The sequence below is a fragment of the Eriocheir sinensis genome, chromosome 62, assembly GCF_024679095.1.
Source record: "Eriocheir sinensis breed Jianghai 21 chromosome 62, ASM2467909v1, whole genome shotgun sequence".
In the NCBI taxonomy this organism is placed as follows: domain Eukaryota; kingdom Metazoa; phylum Arthropoda; class Malacostraca; order Decapoda; family Varunidae; genus Eriocheir; species Eriocheir sinensis.
The window spans coordinates 6,917,031-6,930,201 of record NC_066570.1 but is presented as its reverse complement, the minus strand read 5'-3'; the positions used below and the strand labels follow the sequence as shown (position 1 = coordinate 6,930,201).

The 13,171-nt window shown below is 41.7% G+C and overlaps 1 protein-coding gene across 2 annotated transcripts in view; it reads left to right on the top strand.

Annotated features, from left to right (window-relative positions):
• The window catches only part of LOC126986705 (keratin-associated protein 19-2-like), a 43,662-nt gene extending 30,768 nt beyond the window's left edge, over nt 1–12,894 (top strand). The window contains exons 1-3 of one of the 2 annotated variants that reach the window (XM_050843064.1): nt 5,791–5,974; nt 10,133–10,355; nt 12,522–12,894. In XM_050843064.1, coding sequence (XP_050699021.1) covers nt 5,954–5,974; nt 10,133–10,355; nt 12,522–12,529 — 252 coding nt within the window. In that variant the 5' untranslated portion in view covers nt 5,791–5,953 and the 3' untranslated portion in view covers nt 12,530–12,894. Of the gene's footprint in view, nt 1–5,790; nt 5,975–10,132; nt 10,356–12,521 lie in introns of those variants that run through there. The other variant, XM_050843065.1, reaches the window with a different exon arrangement.
• The last annotated feature ends 277 nt before the right edge of the window (nt 12,895–13,171 follow it).

Genomic DNA, 13,171 nt, shown 5'->3' with positions numbered 1-13,171 from the left:
TTGCACTCATTACTATTTATATCCTTTGAATTGATGCCCTAAAAGTGATCCGCCATTATTTTTTTTTTTTTTGGTGTGTTTTTGTAAAGGTGACGAAGCTTAAATTATGTCACACCTGCGCGTACCTTCTCACCTGTGCTATGAATTTCACTTTCCTTCGCAGTATTGTTGCCGTGTGTGTGTGTGTGTGTGTGTGTGTGTGTGTGTGTGCTCGATTTAATGATAATATTTTTGCTAATGAGGGAATTTATTATTTTTTTTCCTTGTTACAGTAAATTGCGACACGAAGATAAATGCTTTGTGCTAAATTTATGAGGTTAAGAAAGATGTAGGCTGAGAGAGAGAGAGAGAGAGAGAGAATTAGACAGATTTAACCTACATTTTGGTCAGTCTCTGAGGAAAACAAAGTCCGCAAAAATGCCGCAACACACACACACACACACACACACACAATACACACACAGCTGAATCTATGCATGTGTGTGTGTGTGTGTGTGTGTGTGTGTGTGTGTGTGTGTGTGTGTGTGTGTGCGTGCGTGCGTGCGTGTGTCCCTTATCTAACGTTACAAGATGAAAGCATAAATATTGGGTCAGATTAAAGCCTGCGGAGGGACAAGTACCTTTCTCTCTCTCTCTCTCTCTCTCTCTCTCTCTCTCTCTCTCTCTCTCTCATTATAGAGAGAGAGAGAGAGAGAGAGAGAGAGAGAGAGAGAGAGAGAGAGAGAGAGAGAGAGAGAGAGAGAGAGATGAAATGGCTACTATAACAAGGGTGATATTAATAAGTCTCTCGTAGTAATAGAAAACGGTAGAACTCATCAATGGCTTTGGGTTAGAAGGTAAGGCACTGGTATATGTATAGAGGCTTCATGTATTGGCTGCCTTACAAAAATATAAACTCAGATTTGATACAGAAACCTTCGGGCAACTCTATTTTCTTTTACCTTTTTCTCATTTATCTTTTCTTACTCTACTTTTACTTTATCTTTTACAGGCGCAGTGAGTATACTTTTTTTTTCATTTTGTTTTGTTTTTTTGTATTTGAGCTATTTCCTTTACCGTAAGAAAAAATGGCAATAGTAGTGAACGAATAGAGCAGATTTAAAAGTCAGATATATTTGGGAGTGATGATCTGTTGGACACCTTCAAGAATAGGTTCGTCAAGTTTCTATATAGATAGGACATGTTATACGTTTTTAAGTGTTATTTTTAAGGTGGTTCGTGTTAAATGTTATGTTTAAGGCGCGAACTGTTATCTCACTCGTCACAGGGCCGGACACCTTCAAGAATAGGTTCGTCAAGTTTCTATATAGAGAGGACATGTTATACGTTTTTAAGTGTTATTTTTAAGGTGGCTTATGTTAAGTGTTATGTTTAAGGCGCGAACTGTTATCTCACTCGTCACAGGGCCGGACACCTTCAGGAATAGGTTCGTCAAGTTTCTATATAGAGAAAACATGTTAGACGTTTTTAAGTGTTATTTTTAAGGTGGCTTACGTTAAGTGTTATATTTAAGGCGCGAACTGTTATCTCACTCGTCACAGGGCCGGGCACCTTCAGGAATAGGTTCGTCAAGTTTCTATATTGAGAGGACATGTTATACGTTTTTAAGTGTTATTTTAAAGGTGGTTCGTGTTAAATGTTATGTTTAAGGCGCGAACTGTTATCTCACTCGTCACAGGGCCGGACACCTTCAGGAATAGGTTCGTCAAGTTTCTATATAGAGAGGACAGATGATTTCGTGTTGTCAGAAACTTTTCCTTGTGGGCTGATTCGTCTTTTCAAACCCTCTTTACTATTTCTATATTTAAATTGACCTATCTTTCTATCTATCTATCAATCTATCTATCTATCTACCTATCTATCTTTCGGCCACTCCTCTAGACACTCTTGTAGGAGCAGTGAGTAGCGGGCTTTTTTTCATTATTGTTTCCTTTTTTTTTTTGCAGTTGAACTATTTCCTCTACTGTAAGAAAAAGAAAAACTCAAGATAGTACATTATGGTCGGTATTATAAGACATCCGCTTTTCACATCAACTATTTCTAAAGGTCAAAGAGGGGATCAATCGGGTTCTAATAAGTGTTTCTTTAGGTTCACGGTACAGTAGAAGGGTCAAACTACCACCAGGGTCATAAAACTACTACCGGAAATGCCCAAAACTCCTTCAAAAACCTTGTCAAATATGTGAACTTTGGGGACGGAATGTTTATTAATACGACCCTATATATTTTGGGTTTCTACAGCGTTTTGGCCGGAAGAAGGAGGCAAAGAGCTTATGACTTGTGCGTTCTTTCACAGACTAAAATTGTGCTTCTATGATAATAAAAACCTGCAAACCCTAACCTTACCAACTAACTTCTTTACGCTGGATTGACTGGGGAATCGTGACGCCTTGCTAGAAAGAAGCGGATTGGGAAAAAAAATTATAGCTTATCGTTTCGTGATTGTTTTCTCTGCTTTTATTCTGGTAAAGGAAACAGCTCAAGGGCAAAAAACAAAACAAAATAAAAAAAAACATTATAATCACTGCGCCTGTAAAAAATAAAGTAAAAGAGAGTAAGAAAATATAATTGAATAAAAGGTAAAAGAGAATAGAGTGGCCTGAAGGTTTCTGTATCAAATTTGAGTTTATATTTTTGCTGGCGAGTGTTGAGACCGCACAATTAACATGGTATCTTTTGGTCCGGTTATCGGTAAAAATTTGAGTATTAAAAATGTGTAAGACAAACTACTGATATCAGGGGCGCGTGTGTGTTTCAAGATTTAGGGGAAAGGATCGCTAGTGCATTTGGGAACCACTGATATGCATTGAGTTTTGAGACCGAACAACATGGTATCTTTTGGTCCGGTTATCGGTAAAAATTTGAGTATTGAAAATGTGTAAGACAAACTACTGATATCAGGGGGTCGCGTGTGTTTCAAGATTTAGGGGAAAGGATCGCTAGTGCATTTGGGAATCATTGATATACATTGAGTGTTGACCGAACAATTAACAGGGTATCTTTTGGTCCGGTTATCGTTAAAAATTTGTGTATTAAAAATGTGTAAGGCAAACTACTGATATCAGGGGGTCGCGTGTGTTTCAAGATTTAGGGGATAGGATCGCTAGTGCATTTGGGAACCATTGATATACATTGAGTTTTGAGACCGAACAACATGGTATCTTTTGGTCCGGTTATCGTTAAAAATTTGTGTATTTAAAATTTGTAAGGCAAACTACTGATATCAGGGGGTGGCGTGTGTTTCAAGATTTGGGGGAAAGGATCGCTAGTGCATTTGGGAACCACTGATATACATTGAGTGTTGACCGAACAATTAACATGGTATCTTTTGGTCTGGTTATCGTTAAAAATGTGTGTATTAAAAATGTGTGAGACAAACTACTGATATCAGGGGGTCGTGTGTGTTTCAAGATTTGGGGGAAAGGATCGCTAGTGCATTTGGGAACCACTGATATGCATTGAGTTTTGAGACCGAACAACATGGTATCTTTTGGTCCGGTTATCGTTAAAAATTTGTGTATTAAAAATGTGTGAGACAAACTACTGATATCAGGGGGTCGCGTGTGTTTCAAGATTTGGGGGAAAGGATCGCTAGTGCATTTGGGAACCACTGATATGCATTGAGTTTTGAGACCGAACAACATGGTATCTTTTGGTCCGGTTATCGTTAAAAATTTGTGTATTAAAAATGTGTAAGGCAAACTACTGATATCAGGGGGTCGTGTGTGTTTCAAGATTTGGGGGAAAGGATCGCTAGTGCATTTAAGAACCACTGATATACATTGAGTGTTGACCGAACAATTAACAGGGTATCTTTTGGTCTGGTTATCGTTAAAAATTTGTGTATTAAAAATGTGTTCGACAAACTACTGACATCAGGGGGTGGCGTGTGTTTCAAGGTTTTTGGGAAAGGGTTGCGAGTGCATTTGGGAATCATTGATATATCGTCGCCTTCGTAAACAAACCACCTAAGTCATTATTTTCTACTTTACAGGAAATCAGCAAAGAACTGTCATTATCTCATTTGTCTTAACCCGGTAACTGCGGGGATCATGTTCTTAAAGGCCCCTCTAAGCGAGAAAAATGAGAAAAAAAATCATCACTCACACAAACCATTTCATAATATATATCAACGCATTTGTGATCAGTTTATGCATCATCTATTTTGGGGGTTTATATCATGGCGAAAATTTGGCCCGTCGCTGCTACCGGGTTAAGATTTAGGCAGAAATGAAAAGGCCAATTCTAGAACACTCAAACCCTGAATGACGAAGGCAACTATACAAGAATGGGCGTCATGCTGAAAAATCGATGTAAACAAAAACCTGAAAATCGCTGAAAAATGACTGGCGATTATTTTATGAGGGTGACGATATAGCGGTTTTTGACGCATAACTACTGCCAAGAAACATCAGGAATTAACTATTTTAACGATGAATATGAATGAATCTAGTTAGTGGGAGACAGTTTTGGGGTCGGAAGTTGGTAAATATAAAAGGCTGAGTACGACAATCTGGCACGTTGGTCGCGAGTGCGTTTGGGAACCATTGATATACATAGTTATACATGAGTGTCTAATAAGTGGATCTCCTCTATCGCCTTCGCCTCTTCTAACAAGACATCCCCGGAGACGTTTGCTCAGCGTTCCTTAAGTTATTTGATTGTGTTTGCCGCTGTTCGTATTGGTAGAACAGCTGGCGTGGGTGTGTTCTTTTGGTATCTCTCTCTCTCTCTCTCTCTCTCTCTCTCTCTCTCTCTCTCTCTCTCTCTCTCTCTCTCTCTCCTCGTAACCTCTTTTCTCCCTCTCACTCGCCCTTTCTCCTCCTGTCTGTGCCCGGGGAGGGACAAGTGGCCGGGCCCTCTCACCCCTCACACACACACACACACACACACACACACACACACACACACACACACACACACACACACACACACACACACACACACACACACACACACACACACACTCTCTCTTGGCTCCTAAATGAATAAGTTAATGGTAAATTTGATGAACGCTCCGCTATGACTCAGTGTTGCGTCGCCGCTCATCTCTGCCTCGTTGGCCCTTTATTAAAAGCTTATGATGGGTAAGAACCAATCACCTCGGGGCACCGGGCAAGTGTAACATCCGGGTTCTAACATTTTACCTCCTCCAGGCCTCCCGAGCCACGGCCAGGGACCCATTTACCGGCCAGTCTGAAAGGGAGGACGCAGAGGCCAGCGGACATTTAGCTAGACGTTCTAACTACACACTTCGGATGCCCGTTACCGTATAGAAAGTGCGACGTCTATGAGGCTCTGGTATATGGGAACCGGGTAGGATATGTATTAATGAGTTTAATTTGGGTAAATTCAGATTCAACAAGGACATAGACAAGAATTGGTTTACTAATAGTGTGGAGGATGAGTGGAACAGCCCTGGCAGTCATGAGAGGAGTGCCGATGCGATAGATACCTCAAGAAAAGTCCAGGAAAATTCGAAGGTATGGAGGATAGGCGGTGTTAGATTAGCTAGACTGCCATGTGTAGGCCTCCCGTAGACTCCTTGTGATCTTAAGTTCTTATTCCAAATGTGAGTGCGGAAGAACAATATACTTTCATGTGCTCTTTTTTTTCCGAAGTCAAGTTTTGCACATTTCCTTTCCTCCATCTCTCGCTGCTTACCTTCATCATCATCATCTCCTCCTCCTCCTCCTCCTCCTCCTATCAGCCTGAGGGGTAGGTGAAGGGAGTGGTCGGAAGGAGGTATATAAGCCCCCATCACCCGGGTATGTTCAGTTAAGCATCACATTCTCCCTTTCTCAGCCTCACTCTTACTCTCAGTCCACCTCGCCCTTCATCAGCTTCCGAGCGTTCACGTCTCTGCTGCGCCTTGCTCTTCTGCTCGTCTCCTTAAAGCTCCTCTAACACCTATTCTTTGTATTCTCCTTCTCTTCAACCTCCTGCCACAACGATGAAGTTCTTGGCCCTCTGCGTGAGTATTATTTGAGCTTAATGGGGAAAGGTAAAGGTGAAATTGTGGCCATATGGGTATACCTGTGCGCTGTCTCTTTGTTCATCTCCGTATAGCAATGGCCTTTGAGTCCACGTGGTCGGAAATTTAGTAAAGGGGAAAGACTCAAGGAAAGATAAAAATTTAGTACAGTAAGGGGAAAGACTCAAGGAAGGGAAAAAGGATAGGATTTCAATAGACAGAAGGAAGGAGAGCGTTAAACAAGGTATATAATTAGGAAAGACTGTAAAAGGCAACGATAGGAATTCAGAGTTGCTAGAGGAGGGACGTAAGGCATGTACTAAAGACGGCCTCAAATACAAAGCCAAGGAAATGAAGTAAAATTGTGCATCCTTGTTGATTCTTGTGAGAAATTGACATAATGGAGAGGATCAGAAGAGGGAGGAGAGAGTACTTTGATTCTTCTTTGTAGGAGCAGCGAGTAGCGGGCTTTTTTTTTTATTATTGTTTCCTTTTTTTGTGCCCTTGAGCTGTCTCCTTTATTGTAAAAAAATGGGTAAGAGACGAGAAAGGGGAAGAGAGAGACATATTGAAAAAGGAGATATGAGAGAGAATACACAAAAGGAAGGAAGAAGGAGAAGGGGGAATAGTCAAAAATGAGAGAATGCAGCAAAAGAGAAAAGAGGAAACAGAGAGAGGAGAGAATCAAATAACTATGATTAGGTGAAATTGAGGAAAGTAAAAAAAAAAAGATGGAGGGAGAGAAAAAAGCATAGTTGTGGAATGAAATCAAGAGGGAGGTAGGAGGAGAAGAGAGAAGGGAGGAATGATAATGTGGAGGCAAAAAATGAAGGAACAGAATTAGGAGGAGGAGGAAAGGAAGATGGACGAAGCAGGAGGGAAGAGAAGGGAGAAAGAGGAGGAGGAGGAGGAAAGGAATATGAACGAAGCAGGAGGGAAGAGAAAGGAGGAAGAGGAGGAGTGGAAGCAGGAGAAGGAGTTGAAGACGAAATGTTGAGATAGTGAAACATAAGGGAACTGAGGGTCTCTGTTAGGTGGCCCAAAGTAGCAAGCTAACTGTCCTGCCCCCCCGCGGCCCGGCACCACCACCACCACCACCACCGCCGCCACCAGGTTACGCGTGCCCTTTAGTGAGCTGTCCCGTTCCCCGCCTCAAGCCCGCGCGCGTGGATGCTGTACTACGCAGAGAGACCTTTTTTTTGTCTCCTCCAGTTGCATATAATCTTGCGCGCGATCAAATTCTGCAGATATTTGAGGCTTTTCTATTAATTAATCAGTTATATATTTTTTGTCAGTTATATTTATTTCTCTATTATAAATGTATTTCTGAAGGCATGGGTGTTGTTATTTTCTTATTTTATTCTATTCTCATATTGATTTATTTTTATTTCCTTATTCCTTCAGTCATTCAAGTCGTGGAATAGAAAAGAGAGAGAGAAGTCTGTATGTAAACTGGTCTTTATTTTTTTTTTGTGTGTGTGTAAATGATAGTCTTCATTTTCAAGCCTTCTCAAACTACTATCATCATTATTGCTGTTATTTGTTCTTTACTAACGTTTTTATTACTATTTTATTACTTTATTACCATCATATAATGCGAATAGAAATAAGATTATGCAGACAAAATACCCCGCCATCCAGAGAGTAGACTTGGAGGCCGAGCAGAAGGAGGACAGTTTATTAATTTATTTATTTTTTACAGCAAAGAAGACAGCACAAGGGCACAAAAAAGGGAAACAATAATAATTATAAAAAAAGCCCGCTGCTAAATAGACACAAACACTTTAGCTTCGTATGTAAAGGCGCTTCTCCAACTCTTGTTTTCATTCAGTTTTGTAATTTTCATCTTGTCCTTGTTTGCTAAGATAACGTATGGACTGGGATAGCTGTGATTGATAGTTAGTTGATTATTTTGTGAGTTGATTAGTGTTTTTATTATTATGTAGAACTAAGTCTGATCTTTACTTAGTGTTATTTGTTTTGTTTCGTCGATAGTTTGGGTTCTAAGTTAAAAGTTGGCATTGTTAGTTTGTGAATTACCTATGTTTGTTTTGCTCATGAGTTTGTTTGCGCCAAGGTACTAAATTGTGTGTGTGTGTGTGTGTGTGTGTGTGTGTGTGTGTGTGTGTGTGTGTGTGTGTGTGTGTGTGTGTGTGTGTGTTTTAGTATTTATCTTGTCTATGCTCAAGGACACACACACACACACACACACACACACACACACACACACACACACACACACACACACACACAAACACACAAACACACACAATATTTAAATCACTGAATACTTAAGTCCATATCCTCTCCCTTTCTCCTCCGTTTCTCCTTTTTTATCTATTCTTTCTTTTCTTTCTCTTCCTCCCTTTCTCTCTCTTCCCTAATATACCTCCACTATTTCCGCTCTCCCCCTTCCTCACCCTCTTCCCTATTCTCTCTTTCTCCTTTCTTTTCTATCATTATCTCTCTCCTTCTGTCTTTTTCTTCCCCTTCTTTCGCTGTTTCCTTCCCACTTTTCTTCCTCTTCTCCCTCCTCCCTTTTTTTCTTACTTCTCAACTTTTCAATTATTTTCTTATTTTCTTCTTCTCTCTCTCTCTCTCTCTCTCTCTCTCTCTCTCTCTCTCTCTCTCTCTCTCTCTCTCTCTCTCTCTCTCTCTCTCTCTCTCTCTCTCTCTCTCTCTCTCTCTCTCTCTCTCTCTCTCTCTCTCTCTCTCTCTCTCTCTCTCTCTCTCGACTTCCTTCCTTCCTTCCTTCCTTCCTCTTCTACTTTTCCCTCTATTTCTCTTTCTTCCTCCTCCTCCTCCTCCTCCTCCTCCTCCTCCTCCTCCTCCTCCTCCCTCCCTCCTTCTTTCTTTATTCCACTCCTTCACCTTTCTCCTTCCTTCCCTCCCTTTATTTATCCTTGTCTCCCTTCCTTTCCCTTTTTCTTACCCCCTTCTGCTGTACCTTCATTTTTTCTCCTCCCTTCCCTCCCTTTCTACCCCCTTCATCTATTCCTCCACTTTCTACCTATCTCCTACCTCCTCCCTCCATCTCCTTTCTACTCCCTTCCACCATACCTCCACTTTCTCCCTATCCCCCAAATTCCTCCCTTTATCTTCTAACTCCCTTCCTCCATACCTCCACTTTCTCCCTCTTCTCTCCCTCATACCTCCATATTTCTCCTCCTCTCCCTCCATTCCTCCCTCTCCATACCTCCACTTTCTCCCTCTTCTCTCCCTCATACCTCCATATTTCTCCTCTTCTCCCTTCCTTCCTCCCTCTCCATACCTCTACTTTCTCCCTCCCCTCTCCCTTATACCTCCATATTTCTCCTCTTCTCCCTCCATTCCTCCCTCTCCATACCTCCACTTTCTCCCTCTTCTCTCCCTCATACCTCCATATTTCTCCTCCTCTCCCTCCATTCCTCCCTCTCCATACCTCCACTTTCTCCCTCTTCTCTCCCTCATACCTCCATATTTCTCCTCCTCTCCCTCTATTCCTCCCTCTCCCTTCCTACTCCTTTCTTCCATATCTCCACTTTTTTTTTATCTCCCTCTCCCCTCTCCCATTCCTTCATCTTTTTAGTTTTCTTCCTCTCTCCCTCCCTCTACCTTTTTTTTTCTCCCTCCATACCTCTACTTTCTACCTGTCTCCCTCTCCCCCTCTCCCATTCCTCCATCTTTCTCCGTCTCCCTCCATCCCTCCTCTATTTTCTTTATATTCCCTTCCTCCATACCCTCACCTTTCTTCTCCCTCTCGCTCATTCCTCCATCTCCCTTCCTACCCCCTTCCATTCACCCCTCTCCCTTATGTATACTCCCTTCTTCCATTCCTCTACTCTTATTATCTTCCTATCTTCCCCCTCTACCTTTTTACCCCTTCCTCCCAACCTCCACTTTCTCCCTTTGTGCCTTTTCCGATACCCTACCCCCCTGTCCACCCAGCAGTGAATGGGTACCAGGTATTAATCGGGGGTTGTCTCCTGGGGTCTGTTCCCTTCTCCTATAATTCCTTCCCCTTCTGTCTCTCTCCGGCATATGACCACAGATGTTGCGCCGACTAAACGAAACTTTCCAACCTTTTTTTTCTCCCTTTGTGCCTCCATCCCCTTTCCCTCTCCCTCCCTAATGTCTTCTCCCATACCTCAACTTTCTTCTAATCTCCCTTCCCTTCAGATGGTGGTGCTGGCGGTGGCGTGCTTTGCCCTGGCCGCCCCCGAGCCCGGCTTCAGAAGTTTCGGCCACGGCTCGCGCGGGTTCGGCTTCGGGCACGGCTTTGGCCACGGGTTCGGGCACGGGTTCGGAGGCGGGTTCGGACACGGCTTCGGCGGGTTCAGGAGAGGCTTCGGGCACGGCTTCGGACGCGGGTTTGGCGGTTTCGGACATGGTGGTGGATATGGTGAGTGTGTGTGTGTGTGTGTGTGTGTTACAGAGAGAGAGAGAGAGAGAGAGAGAGAGAGAGAGAGAGAGAGAGAGAGAGAGAGAGAGAGAGAGAGAGACCTGCCTTTCTAATATCTTTCCAATACGTACTTATTTTTTTCTCTCCTCTACCGCCTATCTTTTTTTCCCTCACCTCTTTTTCCTTTCCCTCCCTCCTCCTCCCTTTTACCTCCTTTCTCCCATCACCCTCCTTTTCCTCCACCTTATTATCTCATTTCTTCAATCTACCTCGTTCACTATCTAACTCCCTCTCTTCTTCTCTCCTTTTTCACCCTCTACTTTTTTCTCTGTCATTATTTCCCTCTTTCTTCCTTTCACTTTCCTAACCTTACTTTCCTTCCATTCTAAAACTTTTCCCTTCCATTTTTCCATCGCATACTTCCCTCTTCCTTCTATTCTCTTTTTCTATCTTTCTCCCTTTTTTTCTTTCTTCCTCTGCTATTTTTCCATCCCATTCTATAATATATTCTTTTCCCTTCACTCTTGTTCATTGTGTGTGGATTTGATTATCAAGTATTATTTTATTCTGCTTCGTATATCATTATTTACTATATAATTTCATGCCTTCACCAATACATGTAAATGCGAGGTGTGTGTGTGTGTGTGTGTGTGTGTGTGTGTGTGTGTGTGTGTGTGTGTGTGTGTGTGTGTGTAATAGATTCTGGTGGGATGTTATTTTGTCTTTTGCTGTTGTGTGTGAGAATTGCGGTGGAGAGTTTTGTACACACACACACACACACACACACACACACACACACACACACACACACACACACACACACACACACACAAAGTTGGTGACATAACGGAGATTAAGATTACTACAATCACACACACATTCTCTCTCTCTCTCTCTCTCTCTCTCTCTCTCTCTCTCTCTCTCTCTCTCTCTCTCTCTCTCTCTCTCTCTCTCTCTCTCTCTCTCTCTCTCTCTCTCTTCTTTTCTTTTTTCTGTCTATTTCAACGTAAATCTATTAATATTTTCTCGTATCTATTCCTTCACACCTGCTTCTTCTCTTTTCTCTTTTTTTTTAATATTTTTGTTTCACCTATTTCCGTCTTTTTCTTTTAGGTATTCCCCGTCTCTCTCAGTCTATCCCATTTTCTTTTTTTCAAACGCCACCCATTTTTTTTTTCACAAACCCTTTTTTTTTCATATTTACGTATCTTCATTTATCTGGACTTCCTTTTATCTTTCCTTCATCTTTTTTATTAATTTCTTCTCTTTTTCTCTTCATTCATTTCCCCTCCTCCCCTTTCATTCCCTTTCTCTCCCTTTTCGTTCTTTTCCTTCCCCATTCCTTCCTTTTTTTGTTCTTTTTCCCCTCCGTCTTCCTTTCCCTTACTGTCTTCCTGTTAATTTTCTCTCCCTTTTCATCCTTTCTCTCTTTCCTTCTATCCCCTTTTTCTCTTTCTAATACCCTTATCTCTCTTACATCCATTTAACTTCTCCTTCCTTTCCTTTCCTTTTCTTCCATATACTTTCTCTTAAACACCTTATCACGCTTATCACCTTATCTCTCTTTGTATCTATTCAACCTCACCATCCTATTCCTTTCCCTTTCTTTCCATATACTTTCTCTCTCAGACACACTCCTATCCCTTCCCCTCTCTTCCCCTCCCACCCCATCCCTTCTCCGCCTAGCCAATCAGAATGAGGCTGCTGCTGGAATGGTGTCATGTGATTGGCTGGCGTGGTAGTGAAGGGCAAGGGTCTCAGCCAATCACCTTTCCTTATTTTCCCTCGCTTAGCCAATCACGGGATGGGTTAGAGAGGCTTGGTTGTGATTGGTTGAAGAGAGGTGAAGGGGTATTTTTTTTTTCTTGTTCATGTTTTTGTTAATTTTCTTGTTCATCTTGTTCTTGTTCCTCGTGTTCTTTTTTTTTCTTTTTTCTTTTTCTTTTCTTCGTCTTTTTTTTCTTCTTCGTCATCGCCTTCTTCTTCTTCATCTGTTTCTCCTTCTTCGTCTTTGTTTTCTCCTTCTTCGTCTTCGTCTTCTTCTTCATCTTGAGATTGTATATATTTGTGTGTGTTTAAGAAAGAGAGAAAGAAAGAGAGAGAGAGAGAAAATAAAGCACCATTCAAACAACCAACCCTCACCCCGTTTTCTTCTCGTCATTACAGGCTGGTGAGTGGACAGCTGAACACTCCACAAGACTCCCAACCTCGCCCTCTCCTTCCCTGTCCTCCTCCTCCTGAACCTCGTCACCTTCCTCGGTTAGTTAGTGTGTACCTGTTACCTGTAGTTAGCGAGCATGTACCTGTTATGTCTTAATTAGCAAGCACTTACCTGACCTGTGTATTAAGCGAGCTCGTACCTGTCATGCCTAGTTGACAAGTACGTTCCTGTTGTGTGGTTAGGAAACGAGTATTTTACCTGTAGTTAGCGAGCAAGTACTTGTTATATGTGGTTTGCAAGCGAGTAGTAACCTTGTACTTCACGTGTCTTCAGTAATTTCAAAAGACGAGGATGTAATATAATAAAATCGAAACCCTCTTTTAATGTGTATTCCTCTGCCTCTTGTTGATTATTTTCCGCATCTTTTTGTATCTATGTTATTCCTGTTTGTTTTCCCGTTTTCCTCCTTTTCCTACTCTTTTTCTTTGTTACATCTTATTTCCTTACGTTATTTCCAACATTTCCTTTTCGTCTCTCTTGAACATTTTTTTTCTCTTATCGTCTGTTATTTTTGTTCGTGTTTAGTTGTTATTCTTCCTATTCCTCTTTTTCCTCCTTTTCCTACTCTTTTTTTTTGTTACATCTTATTTCCTTA